Here is a 22,392-nt window from a genome sequence, read left to right on the forward strand (position 1 = left end):
TTAGATTCCATTTTGATCGTGTCACAGCTTTCTTTGAACATCTAACACACTGATCTTCAAAGCTTCATTTTACGTATGTTATTTTCTCATATTTTTTAGATTCATTTTCCAATCATGAATTTTAGAATTACAAACCTCTGGCTGATTTGATTCGTGCAAACTATAATAGCTTTTAACAAATATATTTGTCCATTTAATAAAAGAATTACCTATAAAAATAAAATGAAAAGAAAAACAAAATAAATGGAAGGCTGATAATTATTACGAAATGATAATAGAAATTAGGCGCGTGGGTAAGGACAAACGAAGGGTTACCGGTTGAGAAAGAACCGAACCGGGTTTAGGTGGTTAAAACGTGCAGGCTCTTCACCTCAAAATGCGCGTTACATCCACTCGTTTCGAGCATCTCTCTATCTGTGTATATGCATTTTGTATGTCTCTTTCTCAATCTAACCCTTTGCCTCTCTAATCCCTCTCTTCCATCCTTCTCCGCCGGCGCCTTCCTCTCCCCCCTTAAATTCTCCGTCTTCTCTTACCCAAATCGCCGCATGAATTTCGATCCAACTCTCAGGTTCTATTTTTCTTCTTCTACTACTTAATCCTTCTCCTTCCTCTGTTTCTCTTCTTCAATCATTTCACTCATTCTTCTATCTTTTCTTGCTTTTTTTCAACTTCTTTCCGTCTCCTCTCTCTTTCTCTCTTTCCCTTGAATTCTCGGTCTTGATTTGTTTTTTTGTTTCTTGTGTTTCTTTTGTTTTTTCTCCTGTTCTTGTGTTGCTTGAAGCATGAAAGGTATTGGGGTTTTCGTGTATGAAGAAGTTCCTGTTTGTTTTTCTTCTGTTTTGCTTTTTTAATCTTCTGGATTCGTGGACCCTGCAAGTGAAAGCGGTTTGAATTATGATTTGGGGGTTTGTTTTGTTTTGTTTTTTCTCCTTCTTTCTGGTCATCTCTGTTTGTGGGTTTGAATTTGACATGCATAGGATTTGGTTTTGGTTGTGTTATGCTGAGGATTTGTGAATTATGAACTGTGAAGCTCCAGATGTACTTCAACCAATCGCGGATTGTTTTCTTTTTCTACCCATCATTGAGCTAGCTTTTATTTGAAATGTCGACGAATCTACTCTTTTGGTCTCACTCTTGACATATCGTCGAGCAAATTTTTGTTTTTGATTAAAGGAACAAGTGGGGTTTTGTTTTATTTTCTCGGTTAGAAATTTGGAAGATAATTAAGTCGAAATTCATTACCTCCCCTCGTTTTTGTTTAAAAAACGATATTCAAGTTCGAAATTGTAGCATTAAGATGCTCTGTTTGTGGCTTACGTCTTTAGTGAGATTTCATGTCTCACACATCTGCACTATTGCAGCAATCAAATAGTCGGTGTATTAATTATGGGATGTTGGCTGGTTGGTTGTTTAATTATTTTTCTTGTACTTTTAAGGTACTTTCTAGGATCCTTCTACATGTTTTTGTGTTATTCGCTTGTCTGTTTACTGTTATCAGCTTGATTTTCTAGAAAAGTTTGAATAGAAGCAATTGGTTGCTTTCTCAATGAGAAAATAGCAATAAGTGGAGGTGTTTATTTAATATTTGGTCTGAGTTTTTTTTTTCCCTTCATTTTCTGTCACAACCCCTGTATAATTTTTTTTTTCATTTTGTAGTTGATCCTTACCGTCTCAGAAGTGTTCAAGAAAGAGTGAGCTGCTAAATACATTTTTTCCTTTGGTTAATGTTATACGAACCAAGGATCTTCTTTTGCTTTCGCCAATAGGTTACTAGACTGATTTAGTTTTTTTCCCCATCGAGAAAAGAAGTTGAAGTCTCTACTCTTTGTAATTCCGTTTTATTCAAAATTTTGTATCATTTATGTGGAAAAAGGATACGCTATTGTTCTCCTTGCTAACTACAGAATCCTGCTGTTTGCTCGAGTGTGCATCGATCCGTTTGCAGTTTTGCTCTTTCGATTTCTATCTTAACCTTTCCATATATATTTTCTCTTCAGTTAATGATGGTTGCTTGATGTATGACAGCAGTTAACCATCTCCCTTCATGTTTATTTTATTCCCTCTTTTAGAACACATTAGCATAGTTATTTTATTCTACTTTGTGTGTGTGTGTGTGTGTTAGGGGAGTTGGGTGGGAGTTATTTACCAAAAGATATACAACCATTTGAGAATTTTTGTTATCTTTGCTGACTGAAAATCTCACCGTATTATACTTTGTCCATCACAATCAGTGTTTTGTTATTTCCCTTATTTTCTTTCCTATTCATCTGAAAAATTGAATATGAAATCATCAATATAGTTGTTTCTTGTTTATCTATGATTAGAGCCTGTTCTGGGGTCCAAACTTTTTGAAGCATTTTTCTTGTTTGTAAGAACTGTTTATGTAGTGGAGAGATTAGGTATTTGTTGTTCTCCAAATAGAAGTGGGCTTGCTATGATTTTAAAGTGGGACAAATTAAGTTTTGTTAGATTTGGAAAAGATCCGTACGCTACCAAGGCGAGGACTACTCAAATTGAAATGGTTGTTTATCCCTTGATGTTCAAGTCTTTGAAATTATTCTGTTTTTGTGTCATTTTTGTTTCCGTTTAAAATTCCTGAATATAATGAATGATAGATCAGGGGATAGATTTTGGGAGGAGTCTGGTATTTTTAGTAATATGATTCTTTTTTACTACTTTAAGTAAACATTTTAATCGATTGTGTTATTTGTGTACAGGTTGATTGATAACCAATACGCCTCTTTAGAAGTTTCAAGTTTCCTTGGATTGATCAATATTTGGTGCATCTGATACGCTTAAAGGTCTTATTGAATTCTAAAAGATGGACCGGTGTGACACTTCAGGATTTGTTAGTGGGGGTGGGATCGTTTTCAGAAACAATTGATCCTTGTTCCTTAGCTTCTTCTTTTTTTTCTCTCTCAACATAGTAGAAAATAAGATAAAACTAGTTCCATAGCTTTTCATTTTTAAATCCCGGAAGTCAGGCAGGCTGGTCTATTTCAATTATAATTTGGTCTCGGTAACAATATTTTAGCTGTAATTTAATGGGCTCAAGCTTCCAGAACTTGAATTTTGCTGCCAATTATTCGTTGAATGTATTTAAGATTTTGGGAAAGTCTTTTCAAGATGGAAAAACTGGAGCTGAAGACAGTGCAGACACCATTCTTCGACTTGATTCCACTGGATCTTCAGTTCCCTGTGGATCCATATCAAATGGGATGAAAAGGAAGTGGAGTTTGGTTGAGAAATCCATGGGTGGTCAGTCAGTTGGGTCTTCCTTATCTCTTGGGTTTGTTCATTCCTCAAGTTCTTCTGACAGCAAGGGGAGTTCAGGAACTGCATGCACCAGAGTGTCTTCTGCTAAAGAAACCGATGAGGAATCCTCAATGGCACTTGATCTGGATTTTTCTCTCAATCTTGGTAGCGATAGGGTAGCTAGCCCCAAAGAACCTGCCAGTAAGCCGCTTAAAGTACAGAAAGTTAAACCGAAGGTTGACTTGGAGTTAAGTCTCTCAACTGGGCCATCTGAATCTGATGTCACTTCAATTTATCAGGGTTTCCCCTCACTTCAGTTGTCAATGGAGAAGCCATTGACATTTGTTGAAACCTCGAACACAGATGATGGAGAAACATCTTGTTGTTGGAAGCCAGGAACTGCGCAGCCAGTCGTGCCTACCTCATTGAATCCTCAGGTTGGCTACATTTTCCCCCCAGTTACTGAGATAATGATTCCGCCTGCCAATGTTCCAGACCTTTCCTCGAGCGTTTTAACCATGCCAAAAAGCTCAGTCACCTGTACTTCCGGGATAACACAACAGCAGCGTTTTAATCGTAGCAGTAATTCTAAAATATGCCAAGTTGAGGGATGTGGCAAGGGAGCCAGAGGTGCTTCTGGCCGTTGCATATCACATGGTGGTGGTCGGAGGTGTCAAAAACTGGGATGCCATAAAGGGGCTGAGGGTCGCACTGTATACTGCAAGGCCCATGGAGGTGGACGACGATGTCAACACTTGGGTTGCACCAAGAGTGCAGAAGGACGCACAGACTATTGTATTGCCCATGGTGGAGGTCGAAGATGCAACCGTGAAGGATGTACTCGAGCAGCAAGAGGGAAATCAGGATTATGCATTCGTCATGGTGGTGGCAAGAGATGTCAAAAGGAAAACTGCACCAAGAGTGCGGAAGGCCTCTCTGGTCTTTGCATCTCTCATGGTGGTGGTAGGCGATGCCAAACACCTGGGTGCACTAAAGGGGCACAAGGGAGCACTATGTACTGCAAGGCTCATGGTGGGGGAAAAAGATGTACGGCTCCTGGTTGTACCAAAGGTGCTGAAGGGAGCACCCCATTTTGTAAGGGCCATGGTGGTGGAAAACGGTGTGGATTCCAGGGAGGTGGCATTTGTACAAAAAGTGTCCATGGGGGTACCAACTTTTGTGTGGCTCATGGTGGGGGCAAGAGATGTGCTGTTCCTGAGTGCACAAAAAGTGCTAGGGGAAGAACGGACTATTGTGTGCGTCATGGTGGGGGAAAGAGATGCAAGTTTGAAGGGTGCGGCAAGAGTGCACAAGGAAGCACAGATTTCTGCAAGGCACATGGTGGAGGAAAAAGATGTTCTTGGGGTCATCCTGGGTCTGAGTATGGCACACAACCCTGTTGCCCATGCAATTCATTTGCTAGAGGAAAGATGGGTCTTTGTGCACTTCATAGTGGCCTTGTGCAAGATAAGAGGGTTCACGGGGGTGTCTCAATCGGACCTATAATTCAGGACCCTAATCTCAGCAAGACAGAGAAGATGAAAGGAATAGTTGGGGAAGATTACATGAATGAAGATCTTATCAAGGTAGGAGGCAAAGTTGGTCCAAATCTTGAGCACTTTGCAGGCAGTGAAGCTGATAAACCATCGACATCAGTTCTTGCTCCTGAAGGTAGAGTGCATGGCGGAAGTTTGTTGGCAATGCTTGCTTGCAGCTCAGGACTAGGATCAACCAGTAGAAATGCAGTTTCTGGTCCTGATCAGCCAATGGAACATCACATCATGTCTCGTAGTTGGGTGTGAAGCAATCTCAGCTTTCCTTTTATGGTCCATCCATTGTTGGTCGGTAATGTTGGTCTCTTTCTCTTTGTTTAGTATCTGTCAATTATAAAGCTTGTTATTTGTCCAAATGGAAAGACTCCTTAAGAGTGCTCTATATTGAGGGGGGCAAATTCTAAGTATTGGGTTGTTGGTTTGTTCTTTCTTGTATATACTTATTAGATAATGTATGTCGAACAGGCTATCAATACAGGTCAACAACCTGTAGGTTTGTTAATGTTGTCATTCTGGTTATGGATAAAACCCCTTTTACTGTGGTCATCGTTTTATCTCTCTTTTCTCTCTGATTCTCTCGTCTCATCATGGCCATTAACCTCTTAACTGGGATCAAAATTTTGAATTAACTAGATATTGTCCATTAAGCCACTATACTGTTGGTTATGGTTGATGGATGAAAATATTTGAATAAAGATATGTATGTGCACTCTGTAGGTAGTCCCTTCGTGCTCATATGATGGGTAGTTTCTTCTAATTATTTTATTTATATCATAGAACTTCGTGATTACATTGAAATTTGAAAAATTGGCCTTTGTGCTTTTTAGTTGGCTTATTTTTAGGACAAACATTGTTCATGGTTAGACTGTTTTGAATCAGCTCATCTCCCAGCGTTTCTTTGGTTTTCTCTCTATGTCATTTTTATGGTTTCTTTCTGCAGTTTTTATTTTCTTTAATGCTTAGTTTCTATTTTCTAAATGGTTTAGTTGGTTTATACATATGCTAGATGAACGACCATGAGTTGATAGCAAAGGTCTCGTAGAGGTATTATGGTGACATAAGTTTTAATATTCTGTGTTACCTTGACAACAAAATATAGTAGGACCCGGTGATTCTCCGTTAAAAATAGTCAAGGTCAAGTGTATGTGTGAAGACAGTTGGAATTTCTCTTTGCTTTGATTTACCTTTTCTGCTTTTGCTCGTTATTCTTTCTCGTATTCAGTGGTACGAAAGTTTAGAGTTCTATAGAACCATTTAAATTTTTTATACATTCCTTTTCTGATCATGGATATTTATAGTTGCCTGAGGAAGCATAAAGGCCATTATCCAAGTGTTTACACTTTTTTTTTTGGCACTTACAAACGCTAATTTGTATATATAATATATATAAACACTTAGAAAGTCCCCAAACACGTTCTAATTTGGTTTAGTTGTGTAAAGGCAAAGGGAAGGAAGAGAAGAAAGTGTAACAATTTCCATTGGAAGGTTATATGGATTTTGATACATGTTTCTTGAATATTGTCAAGCTAAAAAAATACTTTCTCTTACAACATTAACATATTCAATCATTTGATCTCATTTCAAATATGAGCTTCTACTTTATCCCCACTTATCAATGTTCTTCATTGAACTTAGCCATCCTAGATAGCTCATCCACTGTTTCAACCAAATAGTCAAGCCTAGCGACAAACTCAATGAGCAAGGAAGTAAAGTTAGCCAGTGACATGGCTGCAGTGCTCTCCAACTTCCTCATCCTCGGCAGAAATTCGATGGCAACACACCTGCCATCGTCGAACACGTCCATTTCCCTCAACGGCCACGAATGCTGCCTTCTCGACTGCTGCTTCCTCACCAAATCAACACCATGAGAATCCTGCTTGTTTAAACTTCTCTTGGAGCCATTGCTGTCGAGCTCAGCTGACAAGCTTGGAAGATTGTCGAGGTTGCTCGACGAGGTGGTCGAGAGACCTATGGTTTCGCAAGTGGGAGTGAGGAGATAAGAGTGAGTGTCAATGGCGCGTTGGAGCTTCTCAGCTGTGCTGTGAACATTCTTTAGGTGAGAGATTTTGATGGATTGTTTCATGTTGTCGATGTCTTTGCCCAAACTTCTCATTAGCTCTGCTGCTTGATTTGCTACATCTTGAATCTCAGATTTGAATGTGATTCTGAGGTTATATGGAGCCTACAGTAGTGTAATAAGATTAGATTATATCAACAAATATTTGAGATCTTTTGATCTTGAGGATTATAATTTTTACATTTGTTTTTTTGTTTGATATTAATACTACTGTAGTATCAAACAAAAAAAAAAGTTGAAAATTCAAATATTGTTTATCAGGTACACAACACAATTGGATGTATGGAGATCTACTAGATGGCATTTAAAAGAAATGAGTAAATAATACTGAATTGGAATCCATATTCATTCATCATTTTGTATGAGAGAATAGTTCCCTCTCCACCCCCACTTAGTCCCATCATTTCCATTCACATGTATAAAAAATTTCTTTTCCAACTTCTTTTTTTAAAAAAATTAATATTATTATATCTATGTAAAATTTCATGTTTTATTATCTACTCTCTGATGTTGCTTTCAAGAACCAAATTAGGTTTTTTTTACTAAAACTAAAATAGGAAGGAAAGAAGCATAAATTTTGAAAAAAAAACCTGTATTTGAGAGTGGAGGACACCATGAAGAGCCATAACTTGATAAGCACAGTATCTCAAAACTGCTCCAACTTTAACGTACTCTGTCCATGGATAAAAGAATTGCTTGAATCTACCATGTGGCGGCTCCCATTTTGCCGATGTCGCCTGCCGTGTTTCGTTTAACTTTCTTAGTGGTTTTGAAGTTTTGAAGATGTTATTCGTTTGGTAAATAAATAAACATACGAGGTTAATCGGAATCATCTTCTAAATAACAGCATTACAAGTGGATGAGTAGAATCACTTCAAAAAGATGAAAAAAAATAAAAAGAAGTTGAAGTATTATAATATACCAAAGTGTCAAACTTTGAAGAAGAGTTTAAAGTGGCTTTGCATTTCTTGTAGGCAGGTTCATCTGGGAACTCATCCATTACAGCCTTCAATGGTACTTCTTGATCAATGTTTTTCCATTCCTCATCTTCTAAATACTTCTTCACACATTCTGTCAATTTTTATACTTCAAACAAACTTACAACAACATTTTCTTTTACTGTATTGACAAGAGTATAGTTGCAAACGTTCTTAAAAAAAAAGTTATATGTAATGTTCTCAATCAAAAGTTCAAAAAAGTGTTCAAATCTCCTATAGATAGGTTGAGAACACCAGATATTGTATTTGAATCTTTTTAAAGAACAGAGATTAAATAACAATAATAATAATTCAACCAAATTAGTAAAAGAAAACCTTGTTTGAAACTTTGTCTTCTTGCTTTTGATAACATTAATAGAAATTAGATAGTAAAAGAAAAATAACTAATCACAGTTATTATATCAATTTCGATATTTAAATACAATTTTAACATCATTAAAATTTATTTTGAGTTAACAAAATTCAAATTACTCTAAAATATGTTCGAAGAACATAAATTTCAAAACAAAATCAAGAAGGGGTGTTTTGGGAACAAATGTTATCCACGACTATAATAACCATATTTTAGTATCATAAGTACTAGTTTGTACTCTCCAACTAGCTAGCTACCCGCCTACCATCAACACATTTGCTTTCACGGTGTTTATTATTTTTGTTTTTTCAAACTAAAATATTTTATCCGAACACAAATTATTATAAATAACCATAACTCCTTGCACAAACATATCATAACATCTTTATCAAAGGAAATGGAACAGTATTAGGTGAAAGTGAAGATGATACAGACCTTGAAGTGAATCAGCAATGGAGTTGAAGGCATTGACAAGATCATTATGGAGCTGATGACCAGCCCAAATAGGAAAAACAAGAACATTTACCAAAACTGCAACAAGTGCTCCAATGGCGATAGAGTAGAGACGATCTATGGCAATTCTAAGTGGATTCCCCATTCGATAACCAGAAACAACTATCAAACAATAAGTGAAGAGTATAACTCTGAATCCATATTCGTATGGAGTTAGCCTTGGCCATTGCTTCATCAACGTTGTTATACTTCCTGAAGTTCATTCAAATTTATAAACATTATGATCATCACCCTATCATATAATTATAATTACAATTATATATTCAATCATATCCAAACTATATCAGTAGAAAATTTGCAAATATAACAAAATGGAGAGATGAAACTCTTGGATTATTCTTCTATATTTGAAGTTCTTTGAAATTGTTGTTATTCGCTTAAAATTAACCCTATAACCCTAAAGTGAAGTTGTTCATGGTAATTACTCATACTAGTTTTGTATTGTTGCAATCTGTATTCATTTATTAGATGGAATGTTGATCTAGGTCGACTCTAGATTGAGTTAATAAACCTATCATTGATTCAATTCAAATATGTATGAATTTTAAACAGATTTTTGGTCACTAAAGTTTGATTTATCTGGCATTGAATCATTCAATAAATTTTTTGAACTCAAGAATTCTCTTTCATGGTTGCCACTTCATTGGTATTCGTCAGCCCTTCAAGGAAAAAGAGTTCAACAAAGGAGAAAAAAGAAAAAGGAAAGGAAAGGAAAGGAGAACTAAGCGAAAAATGGATTTAACATAATACATTATGAAGATGGTAACATAAGGTTGTTAGATTAATTAAATCAATGATTGATTACCTAAAAACTTAAACTGATAAGTTGTAACACCCCAAATTTTGGTAATTTTTATATTAATTTTCTTGAATTATCTTAAATCTATGAAGCTAAATTCATTATTATAAGCAAAACCATGGTTCAATAGAGTACTTGACCACCTAGACCAACGTCAAACGACAAAACTTCGACTATGGTTTGTGTGTAAAGTTCACTATTTTGTGAGAAAATTACCAACTAAGAAAATGCTGATGCCAATGACAATGGGTTCACCAACAGGGCCAGTGAGTAAAGCAAGTTGAGCAACCCCAATAGCCAAGATTCCAGCCAGCAAACTTCCAAGTGCCCTATTGAAACCACGATTGAAAGTTGCACCTTTGACCAAAAAAAATATATACAAAACTAGTGTTACATCATAAATTATTACACTAAAAATCTAAAAAGAAAAAGAAAAAAGAAAAAAGAAAAGAAAAGAAGTATATAATATGCACAGTTTCTATAATATATATACAAACCTACTGTATATTCGAACATTATGGCCACGGTGATGATAGCCCAAATGATATTACTTCCAAACACATCATAAGGTGCTTGAAGAAGTATAAGCAAAGACACCAAAACAACAGCCAAACCAACTTTGAATGAGAATAATAATCTATTTCTATCTTCTTTGCAAAAATTCCAAACACTCCTAATCCCTAACAAAGTGCTCGAGTTTCCCAATTTTCCACCAGATTTTGCCCATAGAGGTTCAAGTTTTGTTTCGATGATGTCTATGACGATACTACCCGTTTTTTCATTCATTCTCAAAATCAAACTAGTACTGATTTTTGGTCTTAGAAAGAGGAAGAGATTTAAAGGGCATAAGAAAGTGGAGGGAAATTTTAAGTTGATTTGTGATGGCATCTAGAGGAAGATTTTGTATGTTTTGTCAAGGGAAATGGACATTGATTTATAAGAAGGGGGAATATTAATAATAATAATGGAAGAATTAAAAAAATTGGAGAGGTAATGAATGAAATGATGAGATAAGAAGATGCCCATAAAAACTCAATAATGCATCAAAATTATACATGGAGAATTAGAATATAATTTTGCATGCTATATTATTTGCATGCACACATTTCTTCACAAAACTTTGGGAGTTTGCATTTGACATCTGCTTTTCTCTCTTAGAAAAATATCTTCAACTAGTGGCAACATGGGCATAGTTAGTCCATGTTTCAAGAATGAATCAACAACCATTATTGCAAAATAAGATGCTCCCTTTAATCTTTTTTATTTACATTTTTCTTAGCTAATTGTGGCTTTTTTTTTTTCTCTTCTTTTTTAGAAAAATGATTTAATATATGTCAGAGATTGAAGTTTATTTCTAAAAAATATGGTAAATTTTATCAAATTGAAAAAGATAGAAATTAAATAATAGATTAATTTTGTTCTTGTAAATTAAGACCACATGCCATAAAAAATGGATGTTTGAAGAAACAAATCACTTGTCTTTGCATCGTTATATTCTCGAGTAACGTGTCTTTTCCTATTGCAACGATATAGCTAATGTTACCCAATATCCATTCCCTCAACTTGATATATATATATATATATATATCATATCATGTTTTAAATTTTTTTAAAAAGAGTCGGTATATCACGCCCTTTTCCTACACAATGACACAACCGTATGCTTATGGGAATTAATGATGTCAAGGTGGTGGGTGGGGAAGAAGAGGGGCATTATGATGAAATTTCAACACTCTCTATGTCGATCAAAATAGAATTGGATCAGAAATGTGTGATTGTAGGGAAAAACCCCTATAAATTTCATTACTTTAATTTTTTCAACTTTATTCTAATTTGAAGAAAACTTCTTGGAAGGAGATAAACTGTTTAACCTAAAATTATATAATTTCATATACTTAAAAAGCACAATCAAATCTACACAATACACAATGAAATCTAGAGTTTCCTTTCAAGTTCTTTGTTTTATATTTTATTTTTTAGTATAACAGCTCTCAAGAGAAAGGAGAGGGAGATGATAACTTAATTTAATATTTCAATTAGTTGAGTACTTATTTACGTGCATGCATGCATCATTTTGGCTAAAAAGATTTTTCTATATGATCATACCCTTTTGAGTTATACTTTTGTACTTCAATAATGTGCCCTAGGCCCCTAGGTATCATATCTACTAATTGATTTAATTTCTTAAGTATCTAATATAAGTTTAATATCTATGAAGTAGAGTGATATGATTCATCTATTTGCGTAAGTGAAATTGATAGAGATGGAGGTTACATTGATATAGACTCAAGAGAGGTCTGTGTGATATGGCTCCTTGTCGCTTTGGTGTACTTTCAGTCGCTAGAGTATGATGGTCCTTGTGTTCTACATAATTATATCTAAACCAAGCAAACATAGATAATATTTAGATATTCTCGAACATCCTTAGAAAAAATTACTAAAAGTAATCAAACATAGTTATTAAAAATATCAAACATCTATATTCTTGGCATCTACAATTCCTAAGAATAGAAACTTCTAACTATGTTTGATTCTCAATAAAGAAAGAAAAAATCATAGTTATATTTTAGCTAGAAGCCTCTAAAAACACACTCCTTGCATAAAAGAACACTTTTAACTAAAAAGAGAAAGGTCTATGTTTATATAGAGTAGGTTAAACGATCAATATATTTTAAATAGTAACAGTGTTTTCATCTACATAGAGCCATGTTCATATAGACAAAAATCTAAAGATAACAACTAATGAAAGAACGATAGTTCAACTCAAAGCTACTTTTAATTTCAAGTCCACCAATGCAACCAAATAATTAAGATAATTTATTCCTCATACTTTATGTTATGTAGCTAGGGAAGCATGGAATATTTATAGACAAACTCTACTCTCCCACTCTCACCCCTTAGTTACATACCCCTCCCTTTAGTACTATTCATATTATTCCCTACGAATAGAAAGAATAGAACAAATTCCTAATAATACGTTAAAAGAAAATTATTGAAATGTCTTGAATTTATTATTTGTTATGCCTATTTACAATTATGATCTAAGAGTTTAGAGATATATAAATTCACTAACCTCAATCGTGTTATTTGTATTCTAAAAACGTTTTCTCTAATATAATATCGTTCTCTCTCTACCATGTGAACGTAGCCAACATATAACTATTAGTGAGTCACATATACTTGGGTGTGTTTCTTTCTTTTATGTATATATATATATATATTCTTTCCTTGTTGATTTCGTGTAATAGGATCATCGATGGAATGGTGTAGAGCTTGTGAAATAAAATTAAATATATTTTAATGACGTGTGTATCAAAATAATTGGATGAAATAAATAGGTATTATTAATTATTGTAGCACTAGGAAATTCTTCTCCTAAATTCTTCAAAGGTATCTTATGATTATCTTATTAATATTCACATTAGTTCTTTAATTTATTTTGTATCAAAAGGTTTAAATCTTGCTCCCTTTTTTGTGTACACACATAATGTGGGTTTTTTTTGGTTCATTTATGCTTTAGGTTTTGATTTATTTATTTGTTTATTTACAAATCTTTTTTTTCCTTTTGGGAATCAATGCTTTTTGGATATTTTCAGAGAAAAAGTATAGACGAAGATGTTTGTTGAAAGATTGAAACATAATAGTAATGGAGATTGGAGATGCAATTAATTACTTGGGAATAATGAATTAAAATTTGCCTTTTATTTCCTGTTAGTGTTCAAATACATAATGTATAAAGTATATTGGAATATATTCTATGAACTAAGGCTAAAACACACAATTCTTTATATACGTTCACAAATAAATCAAATAATTTATGTTCTCTCACAAGAAAAATAAAAAATCGAATCATTTAAGTTGAAAATAATGCTAATAATTTTAAAATTCCAAACTTAGCCTAACTCAATTGACATCGGAATATCTCTAAAAAAAAACTTTAGAATAAAATCTTTCGAAAAGTATTTTGGGCTATTTTTAATCAAAGAAATTGATTTTAATTAACTTCTTTTTTAAGTGTCTTATCACCAATAGCGTTTGTAGTCCAACGGTCAGGATAATTGCCTTCCAAGCAATAGACCCGGGTTCGACTCCCGGCAAACGCAATGATTTTGAAATTTTTGTTTGCTGTTGGCTGTCTCTTTGAGCCACATAGTAATGTAAACCAAAAAGAATGTCAGAAGTGGGATTTGAACCCACGCCCTCGTTAGAGGACCAGAACTTGAGTCTGGCGCCTTAGACCACTCGGCCATCCTGACTTTTGCTTTGCAATTGAATTTGTACTTATATGTTCATTAAGACCATAATACTCTTAGTTTAATAACTCCTAGTGGGTTTCTCAAATTTTAATTTTATAGTTACTAGATCTTGATATATTCATTCTAAAAAAATTAATTGATAATTGATCTCTTATATGTTAATTTTATATTTAGTAGATACTAGTAAGATAAAAAAAAATATAAATAATTAAGTAACTATTGAACGTAAAATTGAAATTACGTTTTTATTCTTTAGAAACTTAATAGACAAAAATTATGGTCTCGAGAATTTTTTAACACGGGCTGAGAATTGAATGCTGGAAACGGAACTTATAATTTAACTTAAACAAATATGAGTTAAATAATTACTTCCTTCTATAACATGAAAATTTGACAAATAATTGTAACATTCATTTCGTCAATCAACCTTGAATTTATTTTCTCTATAATTTTTATATTTATAATAATTTTCATGTCATATTTCTCTAAAATATAAAGCTTTTAGATTAAAAAAAACTTGGAGATAAATTTTGGAAAATCTCTCTTGCTCCAGCTTAATATTCTCTTTTAAATATGTGTGATTATTTTGGAAACTTTACGTTTTCTCTTACTAACTTATCTCAAATTTTTTTCTCTATATTTAAATTAACTACTTCATAACATTTATCTCTTTTCCTCTAAACTTTGTCTCTTTTTCGATCTATCTCTTCTTTAATTAATATTTTTTTTGGTCTCGTGTCTCCAAATTTACTATCTTCAACTAATTTAATATCTTCAACTTTACTCTAATACCGAACATGATCATACCAATGCACGTGGTAAATTCAATTGTACTTGTCTCTCCAACCAAAATTATACGTTTCTTCGCATTTAATTCAAACAAAAAAATATGCTTAAACAAGGATACCAAATCATTTCAATCCTAAACTTCAATATTTCTTTTTAAAATACTATTGGGGTTCTTGGTAAACAAAGAGAATGCAAAGACTAAAAAATTAGCTAAAAAGTATAAAACTCATAATACCTACACAACATATTTTTTTTTATCATTTTTAGTGTTCGTTCCAACTCAAAGATATGATTCTACCTACTTTAGTCATTAAGAAATAATAAAGTTCAGAGTATGATGAAAACTTGCATTGATAATTTGTGTATGATAATTAAGTACAACTTTTACATTGATGTGATACTTCTTCCTTATGTTGGACCTTTTTCATGCATGTTGAGGTTCACTTTATTGATGATGATGTAAATAGAGCTTTAGTGGTTGAAAAGATACCATTAAGTATTAACATTTAATATTACTAATGAAATCAAATATATTCTTTTTTCGAGGGTGGGTTATGTTCGTCTTTGCTTTTACAATGAACTTAAGGCCATCTGAATTGTTTATATATTATAAACAAAGAATCATTTAATAATTAGTTCAAAAATATTTTTTAAAAAAGATGTATTTAACACTATATAGTCCAATCACCACCATATGATAGTACTTCGAACAATTAGAAATGCAAAATTCATATATTACTCAAATTTCAAACTCTAGAGTCCTCATCATGGTATTGCCAAAACAGCAAAAAAAAATGGAACGGAATGTTATGTTTCTCTCATGAACATCTAGAACAGAAAAGGCTTGATTTTGTGCTGAATGAAACCATAATCCAAGAACAGAAGCATAGGATAGAAAAAAATTGACCCAATATCAGATAAATATATCAACCACAATTATGCCCTCAAATAAAGAGAGAGAGAGAGAGAGAAAGATAAAATGCTCTAGAATGATCAAGGTCCATAAACAGAGTTCACAAGAATCATAATTGTGTGGTAGGTAACTAACCACATTCTTGTTGCCTGAACCATCAAAATCACTCCTTTGGAGAGGAAAAAGGGGAGAATTTTAAGGAATAATGCACCAGACAAACCGTATAAGGAAGAAATTTAAAATCAGCCAGAATCAGAGACTCACTTCACATATCAAACAGCTATAAATTAAATATAACATGTCTAAGATTTTTGCTTCACTAAAGGTAAAGGCTTTAACATTTTAAAAGAGAGCCATAAAACTGTAGCAAAATCATGTGTATTTTATCAGCAATCCACAAATTAATCCACATTGCCAACCCCCACTGATGAGAACACAAGTATGAAAAGACAGATTCTTTCATGGATGAAACTTCAGAATGCCAATGACAAAAAACCCTACCACCAAATGCATATTTAGATCAAAAGAACAGAAAAAAAAAAGACAGGACTACTACCACAAGAGTCAGGCATCTCTCAAGCAATCTTTTTGTCCTTCAGTGGTCCTCTTGGGATTTTAGAGAGCACCTTAGCATCAAATACTACATACTGTTTCTTGATCTCGGCCATTGCCTTCTCTGCAAAGGCGTCCACCTTGTCATCGTATTTCTCATAGAACAGGGGCACGGTGAAGAGTACAATGACTCCTGTTACATATTCATTTGATAAAAAAAAGTAAATACAATGCAAGATATCAGAGAAGGAAAAGGAATACAAATTTGGAAATGGAATTCACAATGACAACTTCTTACCAATATATAGCAAGGTTAGGAAGTTGAACCAGCTTCCCACAATGGATAGAACCCACAAACCAGCAATAGCCTACAATCAAAATTATGAGATTATTGGGTTTCTTAAAAGTTAAAAAACTAGATTCAGAACTAAATGAAGTATCAAATTCCAAGATGAAAGGGTTAGCATACATAAAGAAAGCTCTTCAGATCCCTTCCTGATGCAATCTCTCTCAAGACAGCAATGGCCCTATTGATTTCAACTCTCAAAGCAGAGGCAATCTCTACCACTGGGCCCTCTGGAATGTGAACTTGAGGGATGTGCGGCAGAGACCTGTATGGAAAAGGTATCATCAGCATACAGCTAACCAAAACACTCAACTGATGAATCGAATGCAATTCAAAACAACTTACTTGTTAATGAAGAAAGAAGCATTGGACCACAAAAACACTACTGCTAGAGCAGCCATAAAGATGTGGCAAATCAACGTCAGAAAGTGATATTCAAGCAACTCAAACAAAATCCATGCGATTGTTGCTCCTCCTAGAACTCCACCGGACAACTTCTTGTCTCTCCACAGAAAAATATCAGCGGCTGTAAGGCAAACAATTATCATTTTATATATCAACGAAAATTGGTTCTTCGTGAATGTCAAGCTATAACGAATCATGAAAATGTACCATTTACACTATTTTGAATTTCATAGTTTAATTTGAAAAGAAACAATGACACTAGATTAGATAATCAAGCAAAAAAAAAAAAAAATTGTTCATTCGCACCCTGAAATTGCAAATTCGAAAGACCTAAAGGATTGTAAACCAACAATTGGAGAGTGAAACAGGATTGACTGAAAATCATAACCTAGATTCTTATAAATAGATCCAGATCTACAAAGCTCAAACTAAAAGTTCCAGAAAAATGAAGAGAGACTATCCATAAGACACCGATCCACTTCAGACGCAATATAACCACTCTCGGAATCAACGAAAATCAACATAAAAACAAAAAACAACAAAAATCATCCAGTTTTCAAATCCAGCCACTTAGAAGTAAACAAATAAGAATAACAATAATAATAATAAAAAAATCCCTCACCATTTCTACCATCAAAACGTCTCCTAAGATCAGTACACAAACAAAACCATAAAGGAAAAAAAATGAAAACTACTTACGTTTTCCTCCGCCGAAAACCTTGTGGACGGGCCTTTCCCTACCAAAGAGGCGATAAATCTTAGATTTGATAGAAGCAGAAGCATCGCCCTTATCATCATCGGAATCAGAAGAAGAGGAATCATGAGCATGAATCTTCTCGGTAATCTTGTCAAGCAACGACTCACCTTTAGGCTCCTCATGTTCATGCTCGTGGTCGTGATGCTCCGCCATAGCCACAACTAAGTAAAAACTTCAACAGAACAGATCCCAGAAAAGAAAAAAAAAAAAACAACGACTTACAGAAATCCTAGAAGAAGTAAAAAGAAAAACGGATCCAAAATCAGAAAAAAAAAAACGAAAATCCTCGCTCTTGCCGTTTCTTCCGCGCAGAGAAATCCACAACACTAGTAAGGTTGATTATTCCCCCCAGAGCGCGCTCCCTCTACCCCTTCATCTCTCTCTCTCTCTACATAAATAAAAAACAATGAATCTCCAACAACGAATCCCAACCGTCCATATCAGGACGGACCAGATTTAGTGCCCCACCTTCATTTTTAGGTTTTCCATTGACAGCCACAAAACCAAAAAGAAATAAAAAAGACTCCATTAAGAAATCCCTTCCGATTCCAACACGTCACAACTCCTTCCAAATAACAATTTTAAATCCCCGAAACTTACTCACGTGACTCCCCACGTGACTCCCATTACTTTCTCCCTATTTTATCTCCCCCCCACGTGCTTTGCACGGACGTTCGCCGGATTCTCTTTCTAACCTCTTCTCTTTTTCTTCTTCTTTGTTATTAACTATTTCATATTATTCTAATCTCCTTTCGTTTAACTCATTCTACATTTTTTAATTCTCTTTTCAATCTTAACACATTAAATTAAATTATCATCTCTAAAGTTTAAAATTTTTTAACCACATCTTAACATCTAATATACTAACTAAAATTTTAATTATTCATACTTAAATCCTCATTATAAAATCACTTTAAAGTAAAAATAAATAAATTAAATCATGCTTCTACCACCCCATTCATTTGTTTAAAGCTTTCTCGTAAATAACCAGTTTCAAAACAAATTATAGATATATCCACATTCCCTTTTTTATCAAATAAGTTACTTCAATTTTCTCATGTTTTTAATTCTTATATCAATTTTCTCAAAAACAAAAATAAAAAAAAAAAAAGTTAAATTGAAAAGTAAAGTATCACAAAGTTCTAAAATCAAGATCTATATATATATATATATATATATATATATATATATGCAAAATGATAGTAGAGATTATGTTGTTATATGTCCACAAGGGTTCTCTCCCGAAATGTAATTACTGTGTCAATATATAGAACGATAGAGGAGAGCTAAAAATTAATTTAAACTTATTTTTACAAATCTCACGTGTTAAATTAAATATACGTTTTAAAAACTTAGGACAAATAAGTGACCACCTATAAGTAAAACCTTCTCCAATATTAAATTAAGGGGATGTAAAAATTCATGTTGGTCTAGAAACACACATTTTTGTAGATCTAACTAATATAAATACAACTAGATTCATTTTATAACAATCTTAAGGTTTCTTTCTATATATTGATGGAAGAAAATGAGATGCGTTTTAAAATAATTTCATTTTGGTAATATTAATGGTCAAAATGGTCGATATTCCTGTCTCAATTAAAAATTGCACCATAATCGAAGCAGAATTGGAAAAACAGTAAATAAAATACATACACACCAATAAATTAAAACAATAATTAGAAAAAAAAAACTCAAATCATAATTAAGAAGTTAAAGATGGTAATTAGAAAGAAAAGACCATTTTAAGAATATAACAAAAGTTCACTATCAAATATTTTCATTCCTTTTGTCACATTTTTTAAAACATCTGAGGGTCGTTTATTGTTTAATGAATTAATCTATTCAAATTATATAATATAAGATATTCATGGTTAATTTTATAAACTAAATAAAATATTATTCATAAAATTCTATCAATTTTTGTTATTCTCGGTCAAATACAACTCTATCTCCAAACATCTCATTTAATTTTCATACTTCTTATTCTCAAACTTCCTCGACATAACCTTAAACTAAACTACTTGAAATCTCCAATACTAATATCAAGCGAGATATATAGATGATTTCAATACTAATATCAAGCAAGATATATAGATGTTAGGAAGAGATGAGTTATATTCAAACTTGCCTATAGTTTGGACACAAAGTTAAAAATAAATAAATGAATTCAGGTGTTATAACCCTTCAAAAACAATGTTCAATAAATTCGCAATATTAAAAAGAAAGAAAATCTAATTAGACAGATCAAGATCAACTATATAAAATGACCTTATCTTTCCAAGCCCTATAAATTCTAACACACATTTTTCCATTATCTCAATTTTATTCTCTCAAAATGGCTAAAAAGATTGTATTCTATTTAATTTCTTTAATTTTCTTCTTCTCTTTATTGGTTCTTTCACAATCCTTACCTCTTTCCACAAGAGGAAGATGGATTGTAGACTCTAAAACAGGCCAACGTGTGAAGCTAAGCTGTGTTAATTTGGCCTCTCATGCACAATCCATGTTGGCACAAGGTCTTGACAAACGAACATTGAAGGATTTAGCTAATGATATCATTAGTCGCGATTTTAACTGTGTACGCTTGACTTGGTCGACTCATATGTTCACTCGCTACTCCCACATGACTATCATTGATGTTCTAGACAATCTTGATATTCAAAATGTCAAAAGTGGAGTTCAAAAACACAACCCTAAGATGTTGAATATGACAGTGGATCATGCATTCAAAACTGTTGTCTATGGCTTGGGCAATGCAGGTCTCATGATTGTTTTGGACAACCACATTAGCCAGCCGAGATGGTGTTGCTCTCTCGATGATGGCAATGGCTTCTTTGGAGACCGTCATTTTGACACTCTTGAATGGCTTCAGGGCTTGGACTATGTTGCTAGACATTTCACTTGGCATTCTCAAGTGAGTTGGTTTTTTATCTTTTTAGGTCAGCATGCATATATGTGTTTGTTCATTTGTTAACAAATCATATTCTAAATTCTTTCATTTTAATTGGTATGTATAGGTGATAGGAATGAGCCTAAGAAACGAACTCCGAGGGCCATATACAAACATGGACAATTGGTACAAATACGTGAAGGAAGGAAGCCACTTGATCCACACAAAAAACCGTAAACTCCTAGTAATAATTTCAGGTATAACCTTCGATAACGATCTAAGCTTCCTAAAGAAAAAGTCATTAGGGTACAACTTGCACAATAAAGTAGTGTTGGAGGCACATTTGTACCCGTTCAGTGGGAGTGAGAAATTACCCGAAAGCAAGTTTGTGAAGAAGCCATTAAACATAGTATGCAACCAAGTGATGGAAAAATTCGAGAGAGAAGCTGGATTTGTGGTGAACATGGAGGATGAACCATATCCATTGTGGCTTAGTGAATTTGGGTACGATCTAAGGGGTGACAACAAGGCTCAAAACAGGTTCATGAGTTGCTTTTTGGCTCATATTGTTGCCAAGGATCTTGATTGGGCTTATTGGGCTTTTCAAGGAACTTACATGTATAGACAAGGTCAAGAAAGTGTCGATGAAACTTTTGGTGTCATGGATAGCACTTGGACTAATGATCGAAACCCTCAACTCAATCAAATGCTTCAACTTGCTAAAAGAATCAACCAAGGTTATGTTTGTTCTAACCCTACTACTCACCCGTGTATCCAATTTTCTAACCCTGATCATCTCATATTCTTTATTTTTTTTCTATCCTTTTAATTTTCTGTTTTTGTAGATCCAAATTCGAATGCATCAATGTCATACATAATATTACATCCAGTATCGGGACAATGTATCAGATCAAATGGTCAAGGAGGAATTGTACTTGGTGATTGCTTGACGCCAACACACTGGACCCACAGCGGAGATGGAAGTTCAATGAAGTTGTCGAACGGGCAATGTTTGCAGTCGGCTGGAGATGGCAAACCCCTCATTGTCTCAGCCGAATGCTCCAGTGACGGAAGCAAATGGACGATGGCTTCAAAGGCTAAGCTTCAATTGGCCACCAAAAGCGGTGGAGAAAACTTTTGTTTAGAGAAGAAATCTAATACTAAAATTGTTGTGAAGAGATGCATTTGCCTTGAAGATGAGTTGAATTGCTTTAACGATCCTCAGCCCCAGTGGTTCAAGCTTGTTCCAACAAATGTTGCTTAGTTTATTAATTAGTTCTATTTATAATTTTATATATTTTTTTCCAAGGTTATCATGTCAACAATAATAATTCTAATTTTTGTAATTATATCCCATCTTTATAGATCCCAAAAATCTCTACATCTATATAAGAATCAACTGATGAAATATAAAATATAAACCTTTTGTATCTTTTTTCCTAATTTTGTGTAATAAGATTTTTAAAATTAAGCTTGGTTTATAAATTTTCTTGTTCTGTTTTTTCAAAAAATGAATTTGAAATTATAATTCTCTTAGGAAAAAAAATTTAGAGACAACTCGTATGTGTGTGTTTTTAAAATTAAAATCAGAGAGATATATAAATCAATTATTGTTGGTCTACCTTCTTTAATTAATTTATTGTTTTTTCTTTAATTTTTAAGAGGGTATGTTGATAATTTTCTGATAAATAATACATGTTTAGAAAAATAAAACCATCAATATATAAATTAGAAAAGTTAGTACATCATGGGGGTGTAAATAAACTAATATAAATTAGTAATTTCAACTAATTGATATCTATTATTATTTATTTGTTCTTTTTCTAATACAAAATCAATATCATGCCTTAGAGAATCATATTCTGTTCGCTAATGTTGATACTAAATTAGGAATATTTATTCCACACATATCATATCTAATTTAATTCTAG

General features: G+C 33.4%; 4 protein-coding genes and 2 non-coding genes across 7 annotated transcripts; 3 read left to right on the forward strand and 3 right to left on the reverse strand.

The window, feature by feature from the left end:
* Positions 1-380: 380 nt before the first annotated feature.
* LOC101212238 lies at positions 381-5,357 on the forward strand. Of its 2 annotated transcripts, XM_004143833.3 has the most exons (3): positions 393-571; positions 1,660-1,694; positions 2,721-5,357. In XM_004143833.3, the coding sequence occupies exon 3, from the start codon at positions 3,048-3,050 to the stop codon at positions 5,058-5,060; it is 2,013 nt and encodes a 670-aa protein (XP_004143881.1). In that variant the 5' UTR covers positions 393-571; positions 1,660-1,694; positions 2,721-3,047; the 3' UTR covers positions 5,061-5,357. The 2 variants fall into 2 exon arrangements, with proteins under 2 accessions (XP_004143880.1, XP_004143881.1); XM_004143832.2 differs by lacking the exon at positions 1,660-1,694 and having other exon boundaries at positions 381-571.
* A 909-nt stretch (positions 5,358-6,266) lies between these two features.
* Positions 6,267-10,437, reverse strand: LOC101211429 (aluminum-activated malate transporter 9). Its single transcript, XM_004143913.3, has 6 exons — positions 10,048-10,437; positions 9,767-9,907; positions 8,674-8,943; positions 7,811-7,959; positions 7,479-7,625; positions 6,267-6,993 (listed from the first exon to the last, which is right to left on the reverse strand). The coding sequence occupies exons 1-6, from the start codon at positions 10,334-10,336 to the stop codon at positions 6,424-6,426; spliced, it is 1,566 nt and encodes a 521-aa protein (XP_004143961.1). The 5' UTR covers positions 10,337-10,437; the 3' UTR covers positions 6,267-6,423.
* Positions 10,438-13,581: 3,144 nt separating this feature from the next.
* On the forward strand, positions 13,582-13,653 carry TRNAG-UCC. Its single transcript has one exon. It is a non-coding gene; the product is annotated as a tRNA-Gly (tRNA).
* A 69-nt stretch (positions 13,654-13,722) lies between these two features.
* Positions 13,723-13,806, reverse strand: TRNAL-CAA. Its single transcript has one exon. It is a non-coding gene; the product is annotated as a tRNA-Leu (tRNA).
* Positions 13,807-15,778: 1,972 nt separating this feature from the next.
* On the reverse strand, positions 15,779-17,961 carry LOC101212804 (reticulon-like protein B2). Its single transcript, XM_004143835.3, has 5 exons — positions 17,511-17,961; positions 16,752-16,932; positions 16,530-16,671; positions 16,359-16,428; positions 15,779-16,253 (listed from the first exon to the last, which is right to left on the reverse strand). The coding sequence occupies exons 1-5, from the start codon at positions 17,719-17,721 to the stop codon at positions 16,084-16,086; spliced, it is 774 nt and encodes a 257-aa protein (XP_004143883.1). The 5' UTR covers positions 17,722-17,961; the 3' UTR covers positions 15,779-16,083.
* A 2,113-nt stretch (positions 17,962-20,074) lies between these two features.
* Positions 20,075-21,725, forward strand: LOC101211675 (glycosyl hydrolase 5 family protein). Its single transcript, XM_004143914.1, has 3 exons — positions 20,075-20,485; positions 20,589-21,198; positions 21,307-21,725. The coding sequence occupies exons 1-3, from the start codon at positions 20,075-20,077 to the stop codon at positions 21,723-21,725; spliced, it is 1,440 nt and encodes a 479-aa protein (XP_004143962.1).
* Positions 21,726-22,392: the final 667 nt, after the last annotated feature.

This window comes from Cucumis sativus, chromosome 5 (genome assembly GCF_000004075.3).
Source record: "Cucumis sativus cultivar 9930 chromosome 5, Cucumber_9930_V3, whole genome shotgun sequence".
NCBI lineage: Eukaryota > Viridiplantae > Streptophyta > Magnoliopsida > Cucurbitales > Cucurbitaceae > Cucumis > Cucumis sativus.

What these genes read in the sequence shown, in the direction of transcription:
- LOC101212238 (XM_004143832.2), top strand. Translation starts at nt 3,048, where the DNA reads ATGGGCTCAAGCTTCCAGAACTTGAATTTTGCTGCCAATTATTCGTTG.
- LOC101211429 (XM_004143913.3), bottom strand. Translation starts at nt 10,336, where the DNA reads ATGAATGAAAAAACGGGTAGTATCGTCATAGACATCATCGAAACAAAA. An exon ending in AATGTTCGAATATACAGTAG is followed by an intron (nt 9,908 to 10,047) that starts GTTTGTATATAT and finishes TTTTGGTCAAAG; the next exon opens with GTGCAACTTTCAATCGTGGT. An exon ending in CATTGCTGATTCACTTCAAG is followed by an intron (nt 7,960 to 8,673) that starts GTCTGTATCATC and finishes AAAAATTGACAG; the next exon opens with AATGTGTGAAGAAGTATTTA.
- LOC101212804 (XM_004143835.3), bottom strand. Translation starts at nt 17,721, where the DNA reads ATGGCGGAGCATCACGACCACGAGCATGAACATGAGGAGCCTAAAGGT. An exon ending in GGTTTTCGGCGGAGGAAAAC is followed by an intron (nt 16,933 to 17,510) that starts GTAAGTAGTTTT and finishes TTTGCCTTACAG; the next exon opens with CCGCTGATATTTTTCTGTGG. An exon ending in GCTTCTTTCTTCATTAACAA is followed by an intron (nt 16,672 to 16,751) that starts GTAAGTTGTTTT and finishes TTTTCCATACAG; the next exon opens with GTCTCTGCCGCACATCCCTC.
- LOC101211675 (XM_004143914.1), top strand. Translation starts at nt 20,075, where the DNA reads ATGTTGGCACAAGGTCTTGACAAACGAACATTGAAGGATTTAGCTAAT. An exon ending in ATTTCACTTGGCATTCTCAA is followed by an intron (nt 20,486 to 20,588) that starts GTGAGTTGGTTT and finishes TGGTATGTATAG; the next exon opens with GTGATAGGAATGAGCCTAAG. An exon ending in TGCTAAAAGAATCAACCAAG is followed by an intron (nt 21,199 to 21,306) that starts GTTATGTTTGTT and finishes CTGTTTTTGTAG; the next exon opens with ATCCAAATTCGAATGCATCA.